General features: G+C 36.0%; 1 protein-coding gene across 2 annotated transcripts in view; it reads left to right on the top strand.

The window, feature by feature from the left end:
* APAF1 (apoptotic peptidase activating factor 1) overlaps positions 1-22,008 on the top strand; it is a gene marked incomplete at its 5' end in the record, with an annotated part of 29,163 nt that extends 7,155 nt beyond the window's left edge. The window contains 20 exons of one of the 2 annotated variants that reach the window (XM_082281113.1): positions 265-503; positions 1,053-1,220; positions 2,009-2,140; positions 3,989-4,102; positions 4,674-4,852; positions 6,324-6,450; positions 8,365-8,490; positions 9,102-9,233; positions 9,839-9,964; positions 11,030-11,191; positions 11,457-11,585; positions 12,328-12,453; positions 13,310-13,429; positions 15,088-15,213; positions 15,567-15,692; positions 17,130-17,249; positions 17,574-17,699; positions 18,453-18,578; positions 19,020-19,166; positions 20,801-22,008. In XM_082281113.1, coding sequence (XP_082137239.1) covers positions 265-503; positions 1,053-1,220; positions 2,009-2,140; positions 3,989-4,102; positions 4,674-4,852; positions 6,324-6,450; positions 8,365-8,490; positions 9,102-9,233; positions 9,839-9,964; positions 11,030-11,191; positions 11,457-11,585; positions 12,328-12,453; positions 13,310-13,429; positions 15,088-15,213; positions 15,567-15,692; positions 17,130-17,249; positions 17,574-17,699; positions 18,453-18,578; positions 19,020-19,166; positions 20,801-20,944 — 2,795 coding nt within the window. In that variant the 3' untranslated portion in view covers positions 20,945-22,008. Of the gene's footprint in view, positions 1-264; positions 504-1,052; positions 1,221-2,008; positions 2,141-3,988; positions 4,103-4,673; positions 4,853-6,323; positions 6,451-7,049; positions 7,138-8,364; positions 8,491-9,101; positions 9,234-9,838; positions 9,965-11,029; positions 11,192-11,456; positions 11,586-12,327; positions 12,454-13,309; positions 13,430-15,087; positions 15,214-15,566; positions 15,693-17,129; positions 17,250-17,573; positions 17,700-18,452; positions 18,579-19,019; positions 19,167-20,800 lie in introns of those variants that run through there. The other variant, XM_082281114.1, reaches the window with a different exon arrangement.
* Between the last annotated feature and the right edge of the window lie 4,584 nt (positions 22,009-26,592).

The following is a 26,592-nucleotide window of genomic DNA, read 5'->3' as shown; positions in this document are numbered from 1 at the left end:
TTTTTGGGGTTTTTTTAAGCTAAGCAGAAGTCTCATGTTGATTTTTGAGTAGTTTTCTTCAGCATATTTTCCCTCTGCGCCACAATTACGCTTAAATTTGTTGAGTTTGCAGATGTCTACATGGAGTGCTTGTTTTGTCTCTCCTCCACGCCTCAAGAATTTAATCAGTGCATTGGGAATACTACCTGATTCAGTCACTTGACCATCAGCTGTTGGATTGTGTTCCTTGATGACCTCTAAAATTGATTTAATCTTTTCCTTCAGGTTCTCCTCTTGTGATATCCTTGATAGGTGCATTACTACGAGACTTCCCTAACCGCTGGGAATACTATCTCAGGCAGCTGCAGAATAAGCAGTTTAAAAGAATAAGAAAATCTTCCTCTTATGATTACGAAGCCCTTGATGAAGCAATGTCCATAAGTGTTGAGCAACTGGATGACAATTACAAAGACTACTATAAAGACCTCTCTATCCTCCCAAAAGATGTTAAAGTACCTACTAAGGTAATAACAGCAGTGCAGAAATCTTGTGATTTTTAGTGAGATACAAAAAAAAAACCTTAAAGAATTCTTAAAATTTATAATTGTCGTGTATAACTTCTGCAGTATATAACTTAGTTATAATTGCTAGATTGGGTAGATTTGTTCCATTATCGTGTCATGACTTGTATTGCTAGTAATGAAACTAAAATAATCCTGAGTAAACATATCTGTAATGTTTAAGTTTCATGTGCATTCTGTATATTGTTTTTTAATTAGATTGTAGTTGAGCTCATTGAAAGCTTGAAAACTGTTATTTGGAATTTGTCTCCTTTTATGATCACCATAAATCAGCACAAATAGACAAAAGATCGGCTAACTTGTGGTGTCTTTCCTGTGTTTTGGTATGAAGGAACTGGTAACTTAGTGAACTGATTACTCTTTGTAATGTGTCTGTATTTGTTAGTGTGCATTTTGTTGTCCGTTACTCGGTATCCTTCTATAATATTCATACAAATCATATTACAACTTGGTTCTGATTCTCTTCTCTGTTAATGCATTAATATTTCTTAGGTTCTTTGTATTCTTTGGGATATGGAAACTGAAGAAGTTGAAGATATACTACAGGAATTTGTTAACAAATCCCTGTTGTTCTGTGATCGTAATGGGAAGTCGTTCCATTACTATTTACATGATCTTCAGCTTGACTTTCTCACAGAGAAGAATCGCAACCAGCTTCAGGTAGCAAATCAACTGATACTTTCAGCTTTACTCTCCACAGCTGGGCATTTTTCAGAAAATGTTGCTTTGTTGTATGTTATCCTGAGTAGCTTCATAGCATAGGTCCAAATTAAGTTTAACTTAAGGCTGACTAATTAAAAATATTTATTTTCAACTTGAAACTGTGGAGGGATTTCTTGACGATTCCATTTGCACCTAAGAGACTAATCTAAGAGAAAACTCTATATCCATTATTTCTCTATCAGATGTTTCCAGCAGGAGATGTAATGTTCCACTGTTGATTCCAAAGACATCAAGATTCTATCAGAATAGGAAACTTCTTCTTTAATGCAGAGAAATGCTTTTTGCTCCCTTTTTTTCAGTTTAAGGCAGTACTTTGATGAAGATGACCTGTAAGTTGGACTCAGTTTCAGTTCTGAAGGACAAGGCAGAAATAGTAGATATGAAGAAAAGGCAAGTTTTTTGACTTGCTTTAATTCTATATATGTAAGGGTCCTATTTTTGTTGGCTACCGACATTTAAGATGAAGAGAGATTTGGTAGCTAATCTCAGTCTGAGAAAGAAGGTTAACAGCTTGCCTTTGTGTCTTTCAATATCCAGAGAATGTTTCTGGAGCAGTCTTTAGCAATAAATTAGGTTAGGTGTATAATTTTGGAGGTAAGCTTTTTTATTTCATTTTTTAATGTATTACAATTGAGAAATATTATTCCTCAACACTATTTATAATGTAATAATAATACTACTTATAATTCCTCAGTGCCAAAAGTGTGTTTTTCTTCACATTGCAGGAGCTACATAAAAACATAGTAAACCAGTACAAGAAATACTACAAGCTTAATACACCTGTTCTGTCTCAAGAGGATTGCATGTACTGGTATAACTTCCTAGCGTATCACATGGCAGGTGCCAACATGCAGCAGGTGGGTTCTGACAGGTGTCCTTTGCTTCCCTTTTTCACCCATTCTTACCTCTGCTTTTCCCTTCAGACCTTTTCCCAGCTGAGCCTCTCTTCACCCAGACTTCAGTCCAGCTGGGTAAACACTCAGCATAGTCTTTAGGAGGTCCTCTGATAATCACTGTCCCTTACAAAAACTACTTTATTTCTACCCTTTGTATCTTGGCTTTTCAACCAGTTCTTGAGAAGACTTCCTATTTTATACCATAATAGCTTGTGTTTTTCTTTTCCTTTTTAACAAGCTTTAATAAGAAGCCTTCTCTAAACCGTTTTGAAAACCCAAGCTTTATTTATTGTATAATAATACAAGTAAATTGATTTCATCAGAGAATTTCATCATAGTTAATTTTTTCTCTTCAGAAGTCTGGCTAGATTTTCGCTCTTATGTCATACAGATTTGTGTGTAAAAATTCATTATCTGATTTCAACAGCAAAATAACCCTATCAAGAGTTAGATGGGCAAGTCTTGTTTCCAGGATTGTCTTGGCACCTTAAAAAAATGCTGTCATTTTTGCCAACTACTGTTCTTTAGATACTGAGCTAGTATAAGATTCAAATCATGCAGAAAGATTAATAATTAGTAGTTTCACTTGAATTTCAGTTTCAAACACACTGAATAGCATTTGATCCTGGTTTTTTATTGCTTTATTTCACATGTTCTCAAACCTTTTCATCTGAGCTTCTTTCAAGATGGCTCATCTGACTCATCATATAATACACTTTGTGGATTTATGTCTTATAGGAACCTTCATAATTAATGTTGGCTACAAATACAGGTGTTTTGGATCATACTTATTTCATTATCTTAGTTTCTTTAGTTTCAGTGTGTTGTCGAAATGTTTTTATTAGCAGCCTTTCTACATTTTGTAGAATTAGCTTCTCAGAGGTCTTTAACCTGGCTCGTTACGACTGTATGCTTTCTAGAGTTTATATTATATGTATCACTTATGTTTCATTATTTAGACATGATTTCTATGTTTTGGAAGACTAATAAAGCTGGGTTGTGTTCCTTTTCTTTGTTTAACCGTGATAATCTTTTAATCCTTGTGGTATTTACTGATTTTAAATTGGAATATGCTTTAAACCTGTGCAGTGTTGTAGCTAAGCAGTTTTTCTATAGGAGGTCTAAAGAAAACATTGGACCAATAATTGTTAAAGGTGGTCATCTAACTAACAGGGATAAAGCAAAAAAAATGCTTTTTTCTGCCTGGGTCTTTAATAATACTGACAGATCTTGTCTGCCCAGCCCCCTGGTTTGGGCGACCATGAGTGTGGGAACAGGGACTTTTCATTTAGAGACACAAGTGTGAAATTGTAAGGGACTGGCTGGATCAGTTGAATGTTCACAAGTCCATAGGGCCTGATGTGATACAACCCAGAGCACTGAAGGAATGAAAGGATGTTATGGCAGGACTCCCTTGATCATCTACGCACGGTTTTAGGAGTTTCAGCATTTCTTAGGAAGATCAACAATCATTATTAGCAGTGATCTTTGCTAGAAGAAGCTTTTTCAGAGTTAAAAAGCCAGGTCTTGTGTGCTGCAAAAGTCAAGAACTGCTTTGTTATCTCCAACTCCTCTCTGACTAGCTGTATTAAGGAGAAGTTTAAAATAACAAACTTAGCCTTCTATACACAGAATTTATACCTAAACAATTAAGATGCAGGAAACAGGAAATTGCATAAGTTTTCAGCTAGGGACAGTTGTACCAAAGTGTATTAAATGCCTAATGTAGTTCTTGTGTTTTTCTTTTTCCCCCTAAGTAGATTCTGTTGTGAAGCTTGCACTCTGAACTTAAATTTGTGTTTCTTGTAGGAGCTCCGTGATCTGATGTTTTCTTTAGATTGGATTAAAGCTAAAACAGAATTGGTTGGGCCTGCTCATCTGATTCATGAATATGTAGAATATAGCTCAATCCTGGATCAAAAGGTACGATACTAAAAGGTAAATGATGAGTTGGTTCCAAATGCAATTTTCTATTTTGTAATTGCATTTTGTTGGATGTATAATATGTGGCAGGTATATAGAAAACTTAAAAAACCAAAGCATGAAACCAATATTAAATTGAACTTTAACTTGGAGAAGATAAAAATGAAGGAAACTCAGTTTTCTGTTTCTGTTTTAACTTCAATGTGTAAGTGATTGGCCATGGAACTCAGTAACTATAATCATCAATACCTAGTGGTGGGTACATAAGGTACTCTGCTTTTGAGGAAGTGTAGAATTATGTTGACCACTTGGAATAGTCTTTCTGATATTTCACACTGCTTATTGAATAAATCTCTATTGCCAGTATTCTTTGTTTGAAAAATAAGGATATTGTGCCTTCTGAATAGGATAATGAAATATTTCAATCTATTGTATGTACTTGCTAATGGAACTTAATAGAAAAATAGAGCTAAGGGCTTCTGTAAGAATATTACCCATACAGAAAATTTAAAAAGCAAGGAAATAAATCCTAAGATAAATCTGTGTTATCAAATATCTGCTCTGTATTTAGGATAGCACAGTACGTGAGAATTTCCAGGAATTTCTGTCCTTAAATGGGCACCTTCTTGGACGGCAGCCATTTCCTGACATTATCCAGCTGGGACTTTGCCAGCCAGAGACATCAGAGGTGTATCAACAAGCCAAGCTACATGCTCAGAGAGAAACAGGAACATTTTATTTGGAGTGGATGTAAGTAGCTGCAGTCCGTCTGCTGATACGCTGATCCCTTGACAAGGAAATCATTTAATGTACAGCTAAATACAATGTATGGTAATAAAAGGATCTTTGTAAGAACTAGTGGGGTTTTTCTCTGAGGAAGGAAAGTGTAATAATTTTCAAGAACTTGTGGGAGAAGGGGAACCCTGGATATGCAAGGCCACAATTTAGTAATAATTACAGAAAAATAAATTGAGTAATATATTTACTTCTGTATTCAATTATTGTTCCTTTTAAATAACGACGCAAAGAGGAAATTATAATACCTTGAAACTTCTTTAAATAATTTTATTTTAAAGTTAGAATTGTAGTGCAAGTATTGGATAAGGTAGAGTAGGTTTTTAGGTTTTAAAGTAAACTCTGGCTTTAAAAAGGAGAGCTCTTGTGCTAACTTACAAAGTTTTATAAAGTAGTGAGATGGGAAATGCTTTGTAATCTCTACACAATCTTGAAATTTCTCCTATTTAAATAATTTTTTGCTGTTCCTATATTTTTGGAAGTTGTTTAAGGAAAAAGTATACAGATCTAAACATTCTCCCAGCCTTGTCCAATAGTCAGCTGACCATGTAAACTCTTTGATTCCATTTGATGTTTCTTTTCTGATATTTGTAGTTCTTGGTGCTTGTAAAACAGAGGGACTTCATGTCAAGCAATTATTATAGTAAGAGGCAGGCAGATTAGTCTCCTCTTTGAATATTTGGTTCTTTTATTTAGCAAAACTGCTTGGAAATTGCACCGTTCAGAAGAGTCAATCTCCAGTTAGTCCAGGGTTTTCAGCTTGGATGCGGGAGGCGTGCTGAAGAACATGATTGAAATCAACACAACAGAGAGGAGATGTTTTGGTCATTCATCGCCATGTCACTCATTACAGTGCCAGCTTTCTGTATTAACATCTGGCTAAACAGGATGATTATGATAGCTACTAACTCTTAAGCTTTTGTTCAAGTGAGGCAAGAGTCATCTAAGGTGTGTTAGATTCTGTACCTAATCTCTGACTGAAAAGTGGTGATAGTCACAGATCTTATTTAGCTATTTAGTGATAAGTGTTGAGCCATTGTCATGAAAATTAAGGAAATTTGCAAAGATCTAAACAAATTTACAAATGTTTTTGAATATGCTTTAAAAGGAAGAGTTCTCCTGCAGGAGACAAGAATTCTCAGGAAAAAGTTTGTTTGGATATAGTGTATTTCAGATCATAAAAATGTTTTCTTTCTTGATCTCTAAACTGTAACTGTTGGAGCACAATATAAACCTCTGAGTGAATGCTGGAATTTTGTTTCCTTTATTAGTTCAGCATGAAGGCTGAGAGGTAAGGTGTAGTGGGTTGGTTGTTTTGTTTGTTATAAAGCTTGCTGCTCAAGATGTGTGAAAAAGTGTTAATCTTCTTAGAGATGATTTTGAATAATACAAAGGCACTCATCTAAATAATTGTCTTACCCTGTAGAAATAAAAAATCCTTGAAAAATCTCTACCGTCTGGTTGTTCGTCCACACCGAGATGCAGTTTACCATGCCTGCTTTTCTAAGGATAGGCAAAGAATAGCATCATGTGGAGCTGATAAAACACTTCAGGTAAGACACCTATGCATGAGTCAAAAGAGATGCTGTGTACCATTTCAGAAACACTTGTTAAACAGTCCTGTCACTTTTCTTCTGTTGCTATGTGGAAATATTTGGATCTAGATCATAATTGGAGACAAATGATTGAAAAGGATGTATTATTGCATAAATGTCAAGTTGCATGTTTAGAATGGTAAGCATTATCTTCAGGAGCTAAATGGTGTGATTTTAGGGCTTACACCCTCCCTGCCCTGATGCGTGAACATGAGATGCCTTTTAATGATATGGAAAAGGTCACAGCCCAGCAATGCACCCCAGCTTATTTAATATTTACTTGCAAAAAAATGTTATTTCCAGTCCTAGTAGACCTTCTACAGTACCAAGGAGCAGTAAGATGTTTTAAGTACAGCTTTACTCTTTATATGGGACGGTAGTGGACATTATGCCACTATGGTGTTTAATTAGTGAAATGCCCTAATGCAAAAGAACCGTATCGGTGGAGAAAACCCCTGAAGCTGAGGGCAGTATTAAATTGGAAACAGGCCCAAAGTGCTTAGAAAGCAGATTAGAAGAGACAGAGGGGAATGTGACTAATATAAATTTGCCAGCAGTCTGCCTGGAGGGGAATCAGCCAGCTCTCAAGAAAACTAGCAATCAGCCAGCCACTAACCTGGTAAGGTACCCATATTCCAGACAGCCAAAGGTAAGGGAAAAGAACAACTTTGCTGCAAGCCTTTGGTATTGTTTTGGATGCTTGAGAAGTTGAGTACTAAGTTGCTGTTCATTTGGCTACTTCATGTGTTGTTACTGGGTTTTTTATTTGCTTATTTTATTTGCTGGCCTGTTCAGTATTATGATCATGGCATCCACTTAAGGAGATGCCTGGTGAATGTGCTCATGCTATGCAGCAGTTGCTGTGCTGGGCTTCTGTACTGATTGACATGGCAGATTGCTTATTTTTTTCTTCATTTTACACCCAAAAAAATCTGTGGATTGCAATTGCACTTAAACTAAACTTTCATTGAAGAAACAATAGGAAAATTAACTGTAATCCTTTTTTCATTTTTTAACTTTGAACTTATTCATGCTTTTTCTAATTACAGCTTAAGCTTTTCAGTTTTCGAGGGTACTTAAAAAATGATTGCTAGATTAAGAACAGATATTTTGCAGAATTTACTGTGAAGATAGATTTCCTGTTACTTCAGTATTTATGGTCTTATTTGAACAAATACCAACCATTTAATTGTCACTGGTATTCCTGTTCAATAAAAAAATAATCTGAAAAGTGCTGTAAAGAACACCTTGTGGTTTGTTTTAACAATTAAGAATATGTAACCTGAGATGGAAAGGGAGGCCTGATTTCCACCCCCTGCCCACCCCACATTGTACAGTTAAATCCCAGGATGTGAGGAAATTGATTAATATGTAGCACTTTTCCCCAGTTGTCCTTTCGTTGCCTGTGTCTAACTTGAGACTAAAACATGTGTCATCCTGTCAATTTTTCCCTACCTATTTCTGGTTTTTTGTTCCTCCAATCATCAGTTCTGTTGCAGTAGTTACTTCATATGTATGGGTATCCCATGCGTATAAAACTGGAATTTGTAGTTTTAAGAATAACTTAGATTTTGTTAATGGTGTTTTGCAGTTACTGTTAAAAAATACTGTGAAAGGGCATGGCTCTTGGCTTAGAGAGTGGGGGCAGAAAGAAGTATTTTTAAAAATCAGTTTTCACTAACTCTCTCTCAGAACTTCTATCATCCTTGCAGAACTTTATGTTATTATCCCTGAAATTATGAATGCTTTCAAAAGCCAACCGAGTTTTTTAAGAGGTTACATAAAGAGGGCTGTTTGAGATGATAAAAGAAACTTACACATGTGTTTTAAAATTGTCTGCAAGTTAAAAGGTTTTACTGTTCCTTGGTTTAGGTGTTCAAAGCAGAAAGTGGAGAGAGACTCCTGGAGATAAATGCCCACGATGATGAAATACTCTGTTGCGCTTTTTCTGCAGATGGAGAATTTGTAGCAACTTGTTCAAGTGACAAAAAAGTGAAGGTAAGGGAATGAGGAAAAGGCCATTCTTTTTTTCAAACTAATAATTCTGATTTCTGTTTAACCAACTCAGTGCAGATTCTTAAGACTGAAAGTGTTTCAAATTGTCTAAATATTATGTGGCTAATTCAATAGCTGACAAACAGAAAAGCCCCACTTGTTCCATAGTATAAAAGATGCTTAGTGTTAACATCGTATGTGCAGAATTAACCACTTATTTCATTTGTATTATTGGATGTTTCTTTTTAACTAGAACATAATGTGTGAGTCCAGTCCTGTTCATGGGATGAATAGGAGATGAGTCTATCCATAATTCTTTTTTTAATGCTTCTTTTCTGTTACCTGTGAAATATTTGGGATTTTTAATTCCTCATTATAGTAGGAAAATCTTGTTGAAGTTCCAGAAATTATCAGTCTAATCTGAATTATGACCTTCCCCTTCATAGTGTCTTGCTTCTTTTTTTAAATATATAATCTTTCTCCTCAAAGTATTTTTGAGGTATTATTTGAAATGTTTTAGGACTTTATCTGTATTTCAGCATAGTTTACAGATTTTTAAAAATAATTACTTTAAATATATTTAGAAGTCTTTTTCATCTTTCAATTCTGCCTAGGTCTGGAATTCAAGAACAGGCCAGTGTAGGTGTGTATACGAAGAACACTCTGAGCAGGTTAATTGCTGCCAGTTCAATAACAGAAGTGGTCAGTACCTTCTAGCCACCTGCTCAAATGACACTTTCATCAAAGTAAGTGGAAAGGGTGGAGATTATTCTCATGCTGTTTGTCATAACAGGGTAGTTATTGATGTATAAATATAGCTAAACACTGTAAATTAATGGGGTTTTTAATGAGCCTGGTAGAAGAGAGGGTAGAAGAGAGATGGCAACAGATTAAGAGTATTGACTACTGTAATCAGATTTCAGCAAGGCAGAGCAGGAGTGTTTATACTCAGCAAAGGAGAATGGGCAAGTCCTCTATTGGTAGGGCTTGAAGGTGAGGGCTTTGGTCTGATGTTATTCAGACTGTTCAAGACTAACTTGAGAGATTTCATTTTTGTTAATGTGTGTAAGCTACATGATTCTAATTTACAAAGCTGAAAAGGAATGTACAGAAAGTTTTAAGTAGATTTATATAATTCTGATGTTAATAGTTTTCATGCATCTTACCAGACAGAGGCAAATTGTAGGGTAGCCTGGGTCATAGCATCCAGTCCATGAGCATGTGGGTAAAGCTAAGAAAAAATAAAAGTGGTGTTTTGGCTGCCAGTGCATGATTTTGAGAAGAGCATGAATGTTTTGTCTTTGAATAATTCATGAATATGATGATATTTATATGTTTATTTCTCTTACAGGTTTGGGATTTGAATAAAAAATACTGTAGAAATACAATGATAGGTCATGAAAATTCTGTCAATCACTGCAGATTTTCACCAAATGATGAATATGTTGCTAGCTGCTCGACAGATGGAACAGTAAAGGTATAGAGTATATTTTTAAATCAGCCCTTTGTTTTGATGATGGATGGGGGGTTTTGGTATCAAATGCAGAATATGTATAAGAAAATTTTGTGTCTGCATGATCAGCTTTTAATGAATTAAATCCTGAAACAGTTGATTATTGGTCCCATTTGTAATGCAAGACTTTGACATGGTTTTTCCAGTACCAGGAAAAAAAAGTTGACTGCCTGTAGTTGCAAATAAATTCTAACTAGCCTCATTTTGAATATTTTTGCCCCCTAATGCACTTTGTTAAGAAAACTTGAAGGGGGAGTAAGAATTTTTTAACCAGAAATAGCAGTAAGTTTTTAGGTTAATTGAAAATTCTGTCATCTCTGAAAACGACTCATCAGGAGACATAAACATTAAAAGCAATTTCCGTGTGCCATTTTCTTGTATGCACTAAAAGAGAACTGAAAGGATTGTGTTTTTCTGAGAGTGTAAGTATTATTTTTATTGCCTTTAACTGCAACAGAATTATGCTATTTCAGAATTGCAATTCTTAAAACACTTACGTTTCTACGTAGTTGCTAAATCAGGAAAGAAGGATTGCTGTAGCTGTTGTTCATAAGGAAAAATGTGGTGAAGGGGACAGAAATATTCTGTAGATTTTTGGCATGTCCCTCAATGAAATTAAGGTGCAAAGCTAGGTGTATACCAGATTTCTTATGGTAAGTAGATTGTTTATAGCGTTGCAGGGCAGGTGTTAATTTTTAGTTTTACTCTGTTTTTAAGTAGAAGTTGAGGCAGCATTGTAGGCTGGAATGATAGGAGTGAAAAACTCAAGGAGAGGGTTCTGCTACAGCATAATCCTCTTTGTGGTTTGTTTTTATTTCTTAATTTGTTTTTCTGCTTTTTCTTAATATATAAATCATTTGGATTTGTGATTATTCTAATGCTATTTGTTGACTGGGGAAAGTAACAAGGGGCTTTTGCTGTATTTATTCCCTGCCCTTTTTCCTTAAGAAGTAGTTGGGAGCTCTCTCCTGCTGTATTCTGTACCTACATCAGCAAAAAGAGATTGTGCCTGTTTCCTGTTTATTGCAGCTTTGGGAAGCACGCTCAGGAAATGAACTGAAAAGTATTGAGATAAAAGATTTCTTCAAAAATGCAGATGAGCAACCAGATGACGTGGAGGTTTTAGTAAAATGTTGCTCTTGGTCCAGAAATGGTGACATGATTTTGGTGGGAGCCAAAAATAAGCTTTTGGTAAGTACCTCACTTTAGTAATCTTTTGGAGGTAGTGCATTGCAATATAGAAATTATGATTACAAATAAAATTCCAGGCCGCTAAGATCTTTCAGATAAAAGGTGCCTGATTTCAAGTGTGTGTAAATAAAAATACGTGGTCAACAAACTTCTGACTAAGAGAAATACCTTCTGAATTCAAGAATGTACAGTGTTGAGCACATAAGCTATTTGTCAGTAGTGAAATCATTCAAACAGGGTTCCTGTTGTAATTATGTCTTCACAGCTTTTTGATATCAAAACCTGTGGTTTGTTAACTCAAGTCATCGTCAGTCATCACAGCACAATCCAATACTGCGACTTCTGTCCTGGGGATGAGTTGGTGGCAGTTGCTTTGTCTCACTGCTCTGTTGAGGTGAGTGATTGTCTGCAATGTACCACGAAGGACTCCTTGCAATTTAAAATGCTACATTTGTCCTAATAGTTTCTTGTATGCAGAGATAAAACAAATGTAGCTATTTTAGCAGGCTTTCGGTGTGCTCCATTCTTTTTAATTTTCACTTGCTTCTTAAATTTAAAATATCATCTGGGAAACAATGTTTTAAAGTTACATGTTCATTTTGGGCAATGGAACCCACATTTATCTAAAACTAGACTAGTCTGCTAAGTGTGTCTAAAGCTACTCATGTCACTCTCAGGAGTATTGCTTAACTCAAACCAAACCAAATCCTCTCTCCTTCTGTGTGCTGGTACGTAAGAAGGAAGGAAACATCTAGAATAACTTTGAGACTAGCATGGCTAGGGTAGGTCTGTACAAATATCACGTTTGGGGTTGGTTTGGGGTTTTTCCTTGCTGTTGTTTGGGGTCTTTTGGTTTTTCAATCTATCTATATGGTCAAGTTGAACTTGGTTTTTTTTTTTATACTGTGATTTTTTTTTTTCCTGTGTCTTTTAAAATAACAGCAGTCAAAGAGGCTGCTGATTCAATTTCCCTGACCACTGAAATGTGATAAGCAGGCACAGTTCTTGTTACATCTGATTTCAGAATAAGAATTAAGAAAATACTAGAAGACGTAGTAGTTAAGTGTACTTGCACTGTTTTTGCTGTAAATGCAGTCTAAATCCACTTGAGTTTTTCTTTCATATTTTTATTGTAGTTATGGAATATTAAGTCTTTATCAAAAGTGGCATATTGCAGAGGACACATGAGCTGGGTTCACTGTGTGACATTTTCACCAGATGGATCTTTATTTTTGACTTCATCTGATGACCAGACAATACGCGTAAGATAACTTTTCTTTTTTGAAATACCTGAATTTAGATAAGTATTATTAAGTTATTAATTTAAGGAATTGTTCATTGTAAAATCATATATTGCATAAAACACATAAAAAATATACTACGTCTTTTGTATGTAAGTTTATCATCAACGTAAATATAAATATTTGTTATAAAAGAATTTACATATACAGTAAAATGTGCTGGCTTTTTTGCTTTATTTTCTGTTTATCTAAATTTCCTCTATAAGTTTTTTTAAAGTCTGGTGGCACTTCAAGAGTAACTATAACCTTCTGTTTTGTTTCACATTTTATCTAAATTGGGAATTTTGAAGCTTTTTGAGGATTCTAGCAGACTTGATATGTTCCGTTGTTAGGTATATTTGTCTGTTAATATTTAGGATAGATTTCTGTAACTGTAATGTTTCATTAAAACCTGTGAAAGTACAACTGTATCTTACCAAGGTAACCTTTCCTGTTCTACTAAGTTAACACATACATTCTTGAAATTTTGAGAGCAATTGAAGTAAGAAATCTGTACTTCATATTTTTTGTAATTGGATTTTAATGCTGCTCTTCAGATTAGAAAACCTTGGATGTTACAGTTATGACTCTAAACACAGGGGAGTCTCGTAGTCAGCCTGGAAAAAATAGTTCCATTTCATCTGCTGGAATCACTATAGTAATTGCACAGGTTTAGGTTTCCCTAGTATTAAAAACAGCAGAACCATCATTTTCATTGTTTTAAAAAAATCAGTGTTACTTGCAAATTTGTAAGCCTTTGGTTTACAGGTGCTGTTACTCAGCATGTTTTACATCTTGTTCTTTGATGAAGCTAATGAAATACTGTGTTCTTCAACAGATTTGGGAAACAAAGAAGGTGTGCAAGTCTTCTGATGCTGTGCTGAAAAGTGAACTAGATGTTGTATTTCACAATGGTGAAGTGATGATTTTAGCCATCTACAATCAGAAGCACTTACAAGTAAGCTGTATTTCTCAATATTTTAGTATGTGTGAATGTTACCTGCAAATCTCAGGAGGAAACTGAGGAAGCACTGGAAGAACCTTCCTTGTTCTTGGCTTTCAACAGCTGCATCTGTAGCAGATGACTCAATGTATGATAACATTTTTATATCTAGAAACTGTGCCTGGTTTAGTAAGTGAAAAAATGAGGTTTGGGGGGAAATTTCTGCACTGATGTTGAAACTGAGTCTGGATGCAGAGGAACAGAGCTCTTATCCCTTCATGATGGGTGTCTGTGAGCCCTCCAAGTGGCTCAGATGTGCACAGCAGTGTGTAATGTGTGCAGCTTTGATAGGCCAGGTGTTACATAGCAAATTATGTAATGCTTCAGAGCTCTGTGTAACAGCTGAAGGAATCATCCCAAATTGGGGCAGCTAGAGGTGTGAGCACTGCCTATAGCCTTAGATTTGTGTTTAATAATAGTAGTGGCTACACTCTTACTACTGTGGGCCCTGCCACACCAAGTGCTATGTACACCAACATCCAAAGTGTATTTTTCTATCCTGTGGTAGCAGATACATGCACGCCACCCTTTTTCTAATCATGATTCTTTAATCTATCAAATAAGTTAATAGGATTTTCAGCTGCTTCAGTGAAGAGCTGGGAGAAAGCACAGCCAATGGAGTTACACCTAAGGAGCAGTTTAGGACATTTGCTAGTTTTTAATTCTCCTGAATTGTAACATCTGTAGCAACTGCTGTGTAACAGTGTAGTCTCATTTGAATTTGTCGACCTGATCTACCTCTGTGTTCATGATGAGTAATTTCTGTCATAACTTTACTTGAACTATTTCCTAGAGAAAGATGGTGCTTAGATTCTGTGCCCTAAATACAACACTGACAACCTGTAGACATGCAGTCATGAGAGAAGACTCCACTGTAGAAAGAAAAAAGGTTTTTCACCCTTGCACAGGAAGAGAAATTGACTGAAAAGACACATTGCATGTGTACTGTGATTTAGCAGTGTACCTCTGCTATCACATCCCTCAAAGTTTTTCTTGGAACTTTTTCTTTTGTGATTTATAGGCTCACGGGACTGGAGTCCTGCTCACCCTTTGATGTGCAGTATATTCATTTCTAAATACTTCACACTGATAGCTTTTTAAACTTAAACTCAGTTGTAAATTATTGTATTCTAAAGATTTTCTTTCTCCCCCCCGTGGAATTGATTTTAGGGTGATACTGAGTTGAGACTTGGTATAGTGTGTGTGCTAGTAAGTTTAAAGTCATGCTTACAGGATGCACCTGAAGTGTTTTATGTTCTGTTTGACATGGGCTGTTTAATATGGCTGGCAAGATAAATTTGAGCCTGAAGCTTGGTCTATATGGTTTTTGAAATTTGGGGGTAGCATTTTGATTTACTGTTTCCTGTAGTCAGACAAGCTTTAAAAAGCCTTCTAATACTGTGATGAGTTTCCTTCTGCAAACTTGTCCTGTTCAGACTATCTCTAAGGAGATAGTTATATGGACCTTCAAGGCAAGCAGTTATGAAAGTAACTCATTCTTAAAATGTAAAGGTTGGAACCGTTCCCTTTGGCATTCTCAGCTCTATGTTGTAATTTATTTAAGTTTAAATTTTAAAATATTTTAACAACTTAATTAACTTCCTATCTTACAGCTTATCAATGGAAATACAGACAATGTTGTTATGCAGACAGCAGCCCAAGAATCCCCCATTTCCTGCTGTTGCTTAAGTGAAGATCTTAAATTTGCAGCTTTCGGACAGGAGAGTGGAACAATAAAGGTATTAAATTCTAAATTTGATTTTAAAAATAGTAGGAGATCACTGTCCCTTACGCTTTCTCTTTTTAAATAAATGTCATTTGAATGACTTTGTACAATACTAGTCTTCAATATAGTAATTCAATTTACATTTGTGAGTGATGTCTAAATTAAAATAACTTAAAGGTAATGCTAATAATCCAGCTCTGAATTTCATCTTACCCAGACTAAGCTAATAGGAATTTTTGGTTGTTCCAATCCAGTGACTTAAAATTATGTATTTATAATCTCATGTTACTTAAAAAAGAATTTGCATGTTCTTGTTTTCCTCAAGTGTGTCAAATAAATGCAATTACTGCATTCTTCATTGTAAAGGTACTACAGGTGTCAGATGGGAAGGTTCTGAAGTCCTGGGAGGCCTGCAGGACATCTGTGCAGCACTGTCGATTCACACCTGATTGTCAGACTCTCATTTCAAGTGCTCATGATTCAGTTATACAGGTTTGGGCAATATTTAAAAAGATAATGCTGTAACTTATTTAAAATAAGGAGCTTTTATATGATAGATAATGTAAGCTCAGTAAATGACTACTGTGTTTTATATTGCACCACCCAGGGGCAAAGGGACTGTAGAAAGTGTAGCCTTTATTTATGCCTTACATGATAATGAGTATTACAGGTTTTCTGTTTTTACTGCTGTGGATGATAGAAAGGCACTGACTGCTTTGAGAAGAGGAAAAAAAAGCCATGGTCAAACAAAGTGACTCAGCAGTTCTGAAATGAGGGTTTGGGATGCTGTAGGTCTGTCAGTGGGCTTGCGTCCACTGCCTTGGGGAATGATGTAAAAAGCCTCTGAGCAGGCTGGTGTGCCCACCCCATCCAGTGCAGTGCTGAATACCAGCTAGAAATAGAGTGACTGCACTAATGTGGGCTCAAATTAGGAACCTCTGCCTCTCAGCAAGGTAGGCTGGCTCCGGAGGTGCATTCTGGTGTGTCTGTGTTAGCTTTTGGCCACCTCAGGGGTGCAGATCTGCAGTAAAGATCCGTGCCTCAGCTTCAGCTTGCTGAGCCTTAGTTTGCCCTGCAGAGCACTTCAGAGTGCTGACAGGATCCCTAAGCCGGAGCACGTGTCCAGCTGCTCAGGAGCCTTCAGCCCCCACAGCTTCGAATAAAACCTCCCAGGCAGTCCTGGGTGCCCATCCTCTGCCTTGGAATCCTCCTCCTGGGTCTGCCTTAGGAAGCGTTTCTGCTGGCCCTCAGCTCCCTCTGGTGGGCAGCGCCTCGCTTAAAGCCCCAGCACTGGCACCTGCTCATGCTGCTTTCTGTTCACCCTGCTGCAGGAAACCTGTTCATTTGAAAACTATTAAATCATTGCCTTTTAAAATAAATTGATGCTTAATAGCTTCTGTAGAAAAAATTACACTTAATCCTTTTTCAGTGAATAGTTGAATTAAAAATAGAAGTGTCATTTTGTTATGAAAAGGCAAAGCAAAATGGCAGTTCATTAAATAATACCCTTTAAAAAGATAAAAGAAATCTAATTTAAGTAAGAATAATATGAGTTCTGCCAGATGAAATAAGTCTATATATGTTGTAATAATCAGAAGTTTAAAACACCAAACTACTGAGGTGCCTGAAATTTATTGATTTGCTTTTTCTTTTTAAATTACAAGTGGATTTTAAGTATCAAATTCACTTTGAAAACAGATTATATGTGTATTACAGGGAACTCTGTCATAGGTTGACCATCAAATACTATGGCACCCTCAATCTTTAGTATCTCTATTATGGATCGCTTCAATATCTAACATTTTAATTAATCACCACCACCATAAGAACTTGTTATTAGTCTTGTTACTTAAAAATCAAAAAGTTAGTTCATGCTTCTTATGTTTACTGTTTCAATTTTAAAAAAAAGTATTTGATTTTTATTATTAGGTATGGAATTGGCAGTTGAGCGAATGTGCCCTCCTAAGAGGGCACAAGGAAGCAATCAAGGACTTTAGACTTCTGGAAAATTCAAAACTTCTCTCCTGGTCATTTGATGGAACCGTTAAGGTGAGCAAAAGGCTGTGAATTGAAAAATCAAACACATTTGGCTGTCTCTTGTAACATTTGGCATTTCCTGCACTTCGTGTGGACACACATTTTACTGAATTGATCGTAAAGTGTAAGCTGACTTTTAAGACAAAATTTTGGATTTTCTATTTTTGGTAAGATCTACACTGTTGTATTTTAGCTATACCAGTGAGTATAACAAGATGTTGGCCATATTAGAACAATCTAGCTGAGTTTTATTGCTTATATATTGTGTGAGATGCCAGTGTTTTAACCTTTTTACTGCAGTTAAAAAGTAACTTGTTTTTTCTGTATATGTGGTAGGTTTGGAATATCACTACTGGAAACCCAGAAAAAGATTTTGCTTGTCATGAAGGTGCTGTTCTTTCTTGTGCTGTTTCACCTGATGGTAGTAAATTTTCATCTACTTCTGCTGACAAAACTGCAAAGGTTGGTTACCTTCTGTACAGAGATAAAAATGATGACTTATTTGTCCTGAAAAGCAATCTTTATTTTTAATTTTGAGGTAACTGGTGATTATTCAAGTTATCTTGTTGTATTTCTAGTTTTAAATTTCCTATATCCATCATCATGTTTCTAAAGCTGTTGCAGTCATTTGCAATTGATCTTGGATATAAGTTAAGCTGAGTGGCTTCTGTACAAATAAAATGCATGTTTAATGCACAGCTTTGTGCAGAACACTGTTTATTCCTCTGTATTGGTTTGTTGATAGCCTGACATTCTTAATTTGTAAAGTTAGGAAAAATTTCTGAAACTTCCAGTGAAGTTTCTGTTCATAGGTTCAGAAGGCAGGTGCACGAAGTAGTGAACTGGGGCTTCCCCATTATGTTCCTAAAGCATTCCATTAGATTTTTAAAATAGAATTTTCAAGTGATTGATGAATCCTATTTCTGTGAACAGCTTTAAACTTTCTCGTAAATGAATAGGTTTCATTAAAACTTGTATTCCGAGGAAAGATACACACAGTCAGTTCAGTAATTCGTAGCAAGTGCATTCTTGTGTGATTCAGGTAATAAAAGGAAACCAGACTCCACAGTATAAAATATTTACATAAATTCACATACAAATATGCATATGTATAGAAAGTCTTATGCAGATTTTAATGCTAATGCCTTTTAGAAAGAAGTCATAATTGGTTTTGAACTTGTCTTTTTTCACTCCTCTGTAATGTTTTCCATTTAGATATGGAGCTTTGAAAGTTCGTCTGTTCTTCATGAATTGAAAGACCATGAAGCCTGTGTGCGGTGCTGTACTTTCTCTCCTAATAACAAACTATTGGCCACTGGAGATGACAAAGGAGAAATAAGGGTACTGCTCTAATCGTGATGTTTATTTTATAATTTGGTTGATTGCCAGTTCACAGACAGAAGAGTTCTTATGGTTTGTGTTCTGCATGTGTAATTCCTTGGCATTGTGGTGAACATTGGGGTGAAAACAGCAGTTTGCCACGTGAGGCAGTAGTTTGTAACCATATTGATGGATTCATGTTCCATGAATGCTAAGGAACTGATTCACATGATTTAATAATAATTCTACTGTGAATTGCATGTGTGATTAAATCGTCTATATAAGATACAGTTCCAAGACGAGAATTTTTTAAAAATTATGTTGCCTCTTCAAGTAGAATACATATTTGCAAGGGTTTGGTTTTTCCCTCTAATACAGAAAAATATGTTTCAGGTTTCCTTGTTTGAGTCATTTTGTTTCCTGTTAGGTTTCCTTCTATAAATAATCTTTCCTCTCCTTTAGATTTGGGACGTTTTAACGGGTGCATTACTTCACTTCTGCTCCCCAGTCACTGTAGATGAAGGAGAACCAACACATGGGGGTTGGGTAACAGACCTCTCCTTTTCTCCTGACAGTAAAATGCTTGTGTCATCTGGAGGCTATCTTAAGGTAAGCCTTGAAATAATAAAATATCCTATCATATGTAATTAAATGTCAGTACTCTGACAATTAAGATAAAATGCTTCAGGTTTGTTTATTGAATTACTTAACACAAAGCTTCTTCATTTTTGTGAGAGTCTAGCACTTTTCAATTCTTCTCATATCTGCAAGTCCCCTGAAAAAGTCTTTTAAGAATTCAGATTCATTTTCAAACTCGGTATGTTCCATTTTTATTGACTTCAGGTTTTCATTTACAATGTCCTTTCCTAATATCTTTAATTTTAAAGATCCTGGTCATTTTTGTCTGTCTTGATATCCACTCAATTTTGACACCAATTGTGTTCTGTATAATGAGTAGAAAAATGCTCTATATCAGCTTTTTTTATTTTTTTTCAATTTTGTCGTAAGTAGAAATTCAGAAGAAATTGCGAGTGATGATTTTTCTGCAATTTGTCTTTGAAAGACATTTTGGAGGAAATCAGTGTTTTCATCAGTCTTTCATTGGTTCAGGCATCTACTGGGCATATTTTTTTGGGGAAGGGGAAGAGATGGCCTTTTTTCAGTCTGTGAATGGGTTTTTCGTAATTTTAAATTTCTCATCAGTTTTTGCATCTTTTTTTTTCCTTGTGGTAGCCAATACCTGTTATTAGAAAGGTGTGTGGTGTGTGTGTGTGTGCGAAATGACAGGTGGCAAAGCTCTCACCTCAGAGGGATGGAGTTTAGCTGATTGTTGGTCAGTGCCTAGCAGTTAGACATGCCATCAGACTAATTCTTTGAAGACAGTAACCATGTAACAAAGAGTTGAATTTTCTAAGTTGCAAATCTGTACTTTGCACACAACTATAAGGTTACATATTTCATGAGATGGGTAAGCTAAAAGGTAGTAATACCATCTGCTTTTCAGTGTGATCAAAGCTGAAGGTAATCTGTTAAGATATTTTTCTGCTGCACTGAAATGCTGCAGGAATAGAGGTAGACTTCTTACTGGCACAATGGAATAGCAGCTTTGTGCTGGATTGTGTTAGGTCCAATTTTGCATTGGTCTACAGTTTTTTTGAGAAATGTGAAATTTCAGACTATGGTAAACTAATGGTTGAAGGTTTCTTTGTTTCTTTGTTATTAGTGCTTACTGCATATTCCAAAAAATAATAATTGTAATCTCACTGAAAAAGAGGTCAGTCCTACTAAAAAAACTGCAAATGGCTTCAAAATTTTACGTGATCAATCCTATTGTGTGTCTAGCTAAGTTTTTAAATTCAGCTATAGTTTCATTTATCTGGCAATGTGTTTCATGTATTCATTTGGTTATATGACAACACATAATTTTAAAAAGTTTGGACATATTGCAATTTATTGATTGCATTTTGTGATGGGGTAAGGGGCAGTACCTGAATTTATTGTTTTGTATGTTTTCTTGAAATTTGACAGCTTCACTCTTTTTGAAGTTTCTTTTCATCTGAAAGCCTTATACCTTTAGTAATTAGTCCTAAACTTATTCTGCATAAGCTTGTTTATATTTTTATTTTTAATTCTGCCTCTTTGGTGAAAGCAGTCAACTGGACTAGCCATGCTAAGCCTGTTAATAGATTTTATTCTAAGATTCCTTCACATAACTGAAAATGCGGTGTTATTATTTTTCTTAGTGGTGGAATGTAACTACTGGAGAATCCTTACAAACCTTCTACACAAATGGAACAAACCTCAAGTCAATACATGTGTCCCCTGATTTCAAAGTATATGTGACTGTTGATAATCTTGGTATTCTTTATGTATTACAGAAGTTCTGATTAATGGGCTGAACACTGCAAAGATAACTAATTTTTTTAAGCTGGGAAGAAAATTCTGCTTTGTCTGACACTCATTAAGCTGTGAATTATATTTAATTGTTGTACTCATGATGTTTTCATGTGTATTTATGTACTTGATGCATGTTTTTTCAAATGAACTTGCATTTAATCTCATTTTAATAAGCTTTATTATAATCCTTAAATCTTGATTTTCATCTTAAGTGTGTTGCTTCCAATTTTGTAAGGAAATTATATTAAGATTTGTTCAAATTAGTTGAAATTAATATTAATAGCAGTGAAGAAACAATAAGAGTATAATACTTTGAAATGATATTTTATGCTAAAGCTGATGGCTAAATGCTCTCTAGCCATGAACACAACTGTGTAAGAGGCAAAAAACCAACTTTTTCATGTGATGCAAGAATTTTCATTTAGTACAGAATGGAAAGAAGCAGGGGCATTCTTTATTTGAAAAATGAACCCAGCCATGTCGGTGCTTGACGTTCAAACCAAATTGAGCAGATGTTCAGTTTACAGCAGCTGTGCCTCCCACTCGCAGTGAGAACCTTCATGCTTCAAACCTGTGGAGATAAAGTGCATTGTGACATGTCTGAGCTTTTCCTGTTAAGGGGAACATCCTGAGTCTTCTTTTCTCAAGGCAAAATCTGAAATTCAGTGTTCTAATTGAAGTGGAAGAGACCTTGCCACATTTCCAGTCAAAGGATGAGTACAGCTAACCAGCTAAAATGAGAATGGAAATGGCTTAGAACTTATGTATTGAAAATTATAAGAAGGTGTGAATTTTAGTGTTTTTTTTTTCTTTTGGAAATAACATTCATTTTATACTATGGAGACACTTTACTGTTGTCAGCTTTGTTTACATGGGATTCAATGCCCAGCTGATCTCTTGCCTGGTAATATGTGATCTTGTGGTTTTTTAATGTTTTTTTTTTAATTTTTACCATCTATTTGCAGATTCAATATAACTTGTGCTTGACAAATGTTTTGTGAATAATTGGGTAGCAATTTTTTATTTGGTACCTAGTAAGCCTTTTTCTATTCAATTGCCTCTCAACTGCTATGAGCAGCTGCACAAGCATTAATATGATTTTCATATTTTTGTTGCTGGCAGTAGAACACTGTCTAACTACTTGATTGTAAAAAGTACTGTAGCAAGTATCTCAACTGGTACTGAATAATGAAATTTTTACTTATATTATTTTTTGTGTGCATTTCATAAAATTTCATAGGCATTCTTAGTATTTCCCTGTTTCTGACAATCACCAGTTTTTCCTCTTTTCCAATTTGAAATTCTACTCTTTCTAAGGTGCTGTTAAATACGGGTCAGTATAATCAAAGTACTGCTGGCAGAAATGTAAAGAGAAGAAATTCAATAGAAAGGACCACAATGTTTTGTATTCCAAGTATGTACAGTACTTAATAAAAATGATCCAGGCAATACTGGCCAAAGTTGTAAATGAATTTAATTCCTGAGTGAGTTTTTTTTATACATGGGATGGAGGGGAGTGCTGCATCTCTTATTGTGGTTTTGTTTTCCATCCAAACATAATGCTGCTTTACAAACTGCATTGAAAGTGCTCTGACAGGTGAGGAACAGTATTAAATATGGGTGTGGAGGAAAAAGGAAACAGAGGGAAACCAAAGTCTTGGAACATGCCCTGCAGTGTTCAGGACAGAGTTGCTTCTAATGTCCAGTTGGTAGAGAGCCCATCAGTACTCCCTGAGCAGCTGAAGATCCAAGGAGCAAGAAGCTTCTCTTACCCAGTGTCCCTCTATCCCAGAGGCTGTGCTGTCCTTACTGCTCAAGGACCATGTTGGGCTGAACTTAAGAGACCCAACCAGGTTAAAAGGTACAGGAAAAATGTTTCCCATGAGGAACCAGGGCAGAAAGTTCTCTTCCCTGGACACAGTAAGGAAATTCTGATGGAAAAAAAAAAAAAAAAAAATGATCACAGTTTAATGCAGAAAGAAAATGGTGCATGAGCAGACTTCATAGACAATTGCAATTTTAGAGTGAGTAGGAAGCAAATAGCACAGAAACTTGAAGAAATGTGAGATAAATACTACATTCCTGGATGTTCTGGAAGAATGCCAGCACAGCAGCCTTGTACTTATTGCTGAAACTGAGGAAGCTGTTCTTCACAGAAGGTGATGTTGGGATGGTTGCATTCACGTATGTAAAAGTATGGAGTTGGCTGTAAGTATTTGAAACTGAGATGGAAGAAGAGAAATAGTGATAAAAATATCTGAAGAGCCAAAGAATAGATCTGATTTGCAGGGAAAGTATGAAAAAATTCAAGTGAAAAATTACTAAAATAGGAGGCAGGAAAGCAACTTCATCAATTTAAAATATTTAAGAGGACTGTACTGTTTACTGTAATAAAACATAGGTCTTGCCGTATCACGAGATTTGTCTGTTCTCTTCAATGTTACATATATTGTAAAGGAAACAAAAGAGAATTTGGTTAAAAGAATTTTTATGTAGATTGAACATTAGTGCTTCCATTATCTTTTTTAATGTCAGATCAAAATTAAACAGTCTACATTCAAATTTAACTAATGAGCATTGCCCATTTTATCTAGTTCTGTAACTGAAATTATAATACGCTTTTGTGTAAACAATTTCTATACTTCCTATTAACTATGCCTATCAGTTTCTGTAGCAGTTTTGAGTCTCTTTGTCAGTCAGACCTACAGCTTTTTTTCTCTTTCCTTGGGAGTCATACCCATGTGTGATACAGCTGCTCAAGAGGATGCTTTGTATTGCCTTAAGAGTGTACCATTCCTCCACCTACAGTGTTCTCCTTCCCCCTCTCTTTCCTTACACAGTTGTTTGAAATAGAACTGTGCACTGTGTGCCTGAGGATTTTTCCATATAGATCTTTTGTAGTGCTGGAATGTGGGGGTAGAACTGGAACTGGTAACCTGTTGCCAGTAGAGGAATATCCTCCACCCCAAAATAATTTTGCCTCCTTTTGAAAATTGCGCAGTTGAACTCCCTATTACAGAACGCTGTGCAAATCACTGTTTGGAGGGGTTTTTTACAATTTTTAAGTTCAGTGGAGTCTCTGTTCAGTGAAGGCCCAGTTCCCCGGGTTGCATCTAGCCACAACAGAGTCTGTGTCCTTGTCACTGCTCTCCTGAGGTGTTTTGCAGAAGCTGATGTCCTTGCAGGTTTCCAGGGAAAGCCAGGCTGAAAGACTCTGACTTGGGTGGTTTCTTCTGCCCTCCTGGAACAGAACATTGCAGGGAGGGCGCTTGCCCTCGTCTTCAAGAAGCCAGTAAATGCAGAATAGCAGCAGATCACAGAGAATTCAGGTATGTTTTTGCAACTGCTAGTAGAACATAGCTCCCTTACTGAACTGTTTGGTTGCCTTTCTCCTTCATAGCAAGTACAAACTCCATGGCAATGCCGAGGAGTGGAAAAGTCCAGCCACGAGGCTGTATTTCCCTCTGATAGGACACCTGAGCCCTCAGGTGCATTTGTCCACCTTGTGCTTTCCTCTTCCTTGTGTCTACTATGGAGGCACAAATCTGGGTTCATAGATGGTGATGATGATGCCCAAGAGCTCTGAGGACTTGGGACACCTTATTTCTGTTGTGATTCCAAGAAAAGCAGAAGGCAAATGACCTTTACTCTTTGGAGAGGGAGGGTGCCAGATACTCCGAACACTTCCAGTATGATATTTTTTTTTCTTTTTCTGTGCTCAATTTAATTTTGCTCTTTCAAGCTAGGAATGGGGCACAGTCACTGGCTCTTCCAATATGCAGGAAGATGTTAAGCTGAGACCAGGCTTGTTTGTGGCTGGAGCTCTGCAGTAGATTGACAGTAGATTGACTGTGTTTTTCAGCACTTCCAAAGCTGTTTTGTAGTGTGCTTCTATCCACATCTATGTTGGTGTGAGCTTTTATTTGGGAGGGGGGGACCAGTGGGTTTGGAGCACGGATGCTGGCTTTGCTTGGGTTTTAAGAGGCTTTTCTTTCAGATTAACTTACTACACACCTTTCTTCTAGGAGAGCTTTTTATGAGAAACCTTGCAACTAGATTTAATGGAGGCCTAGGCTGAGACTGTTAGGGTGCATCCTAAAAGAGTATAAAGGAGTAAGGTTTTCAGTCTGCATGTGTCACTGACAGCTTCATCACTTCCTATATCATCTCCCACAGTTACACTCGAGGGATATAGCACAACTGTGTCATAATTGGACTAGAACTCTTTAAGCTGCATCTGTGTGTTTGTTCAGGAGGATGAGAAAGCTAAAGTATCTTGTAAGTGTTTCAATAGGCAGTTTCTCTCTTGGGGCCTGACTGTTTACAGAACAAATTAGCTTCCTGTGCTTGTTTCCATTTAACAAACCATATGTTGTACATAGGAGAAGTGCTCTGAGAATGGTTGGATTCATGTCCTTCAGGCTAGAGAGGATTCTTGTTCTGTACTCAAGAGGCATCCTCTGAGTACTACTTAGGATGCCACAATTAGATTCCATGTGTTTATGTGGTATTTTTAATTTCTTACTGTATTAGCTTCCTTCAATTTATTTGTGTGTCTGATTTATTTTTAGCTTTGTTCAGTTTCTCTAATAATGTATGAACTTAGATGAGTTTTGAAAATCATGATGTTTAAAATGACTCAAAATGAGGCAAAGACAAATTTACCCATTCAAACTCTTCAAAAGTAAACATGATGCTTCTTAGGTAAAGCATGTGTTATTTCTAATGCATAAATTCACATGAAGTATGCTTGATATTAAAAATACCTTTTATGTTACTTTTCTAAAGCATTAGACTCTTCTAACTCTTCTCTGTAACTGTATAGAAAATATAATTTCTATAGCACTTTTCTGTAGTACTTTCTAGAACATGATAGCAGTGTTTTCTTTTAGTTCTAAAAATCATATTATTTGCCTGCAATATCCTCTGAACGTAGTAGTAACTGCTTATATTCCTCTTCCTCATTAGAGTCAGTATTTAGGTGGATAAGACTTTGTAGCCTGCTGGTTCAAACTCTTACTTCAGTGTTAAGAAATCTTAGTCTTAATATGTTTTGAGAGCAAGTTTTCCTGTTTTGGAGTAACAATGGCAACATTTCTTTTTGTGTTTCCCAGTTATAACCGCTTAAATTCATCCTTTAATTTAATACTATGATCAGTATTGGCTGTTGCTTATTATTGGCTGTTGCTTATAAGCCTCTTGGCAGAAGTAGTGTAGGGAAAAAGGATTAAGAGAAGACTGAAAAATACACTTTTGGTTTAATAGCCCTGAAATAATACCTGAGAGGAATAGCATATTTTTAGTGTGAGACTTGGAAATGCTTAAGGTTTTGTCTTTTTAGTAGAGAATAGATGAATGAACAGACATAGGCATAGCCCAGTGGAAATCTGTCTCTAAATACAGATCAAACATTTTGATCTAAAGAATCCAACCTGAAGCCAATAATCATGTCTTTATGGGTGAACACTCAGCATCTACACAATAAGGTAAGATATACTTATGGAAGCTGGTAGCTACTAGTTTTTTCAGTGTATTTGCATGATTTCTTAAAAGGTGCTGTGGAGTTTATTTATATTCAGTTCAGGATAGCAATTATATGGTTTATATTTCCAGCTGAGATATTGGAGAAAATGTGTAG

The sequence above is a fragment of the Coloeus monedula genome, assembly GCF_965178545.1.
Source record: "Coloeus monedula genome assembly, chromosome: 4".
NCBI classification, from domain to species: domain Eukaryota; kingdom Metazoa; phylum Chordata; class Aves; order Passeriformes; family Corvidae; genus Coloeus; species Coloeus monedula.
This window is presented reverse-complemented; position numbering and strand designations above follow the sequence as displayed.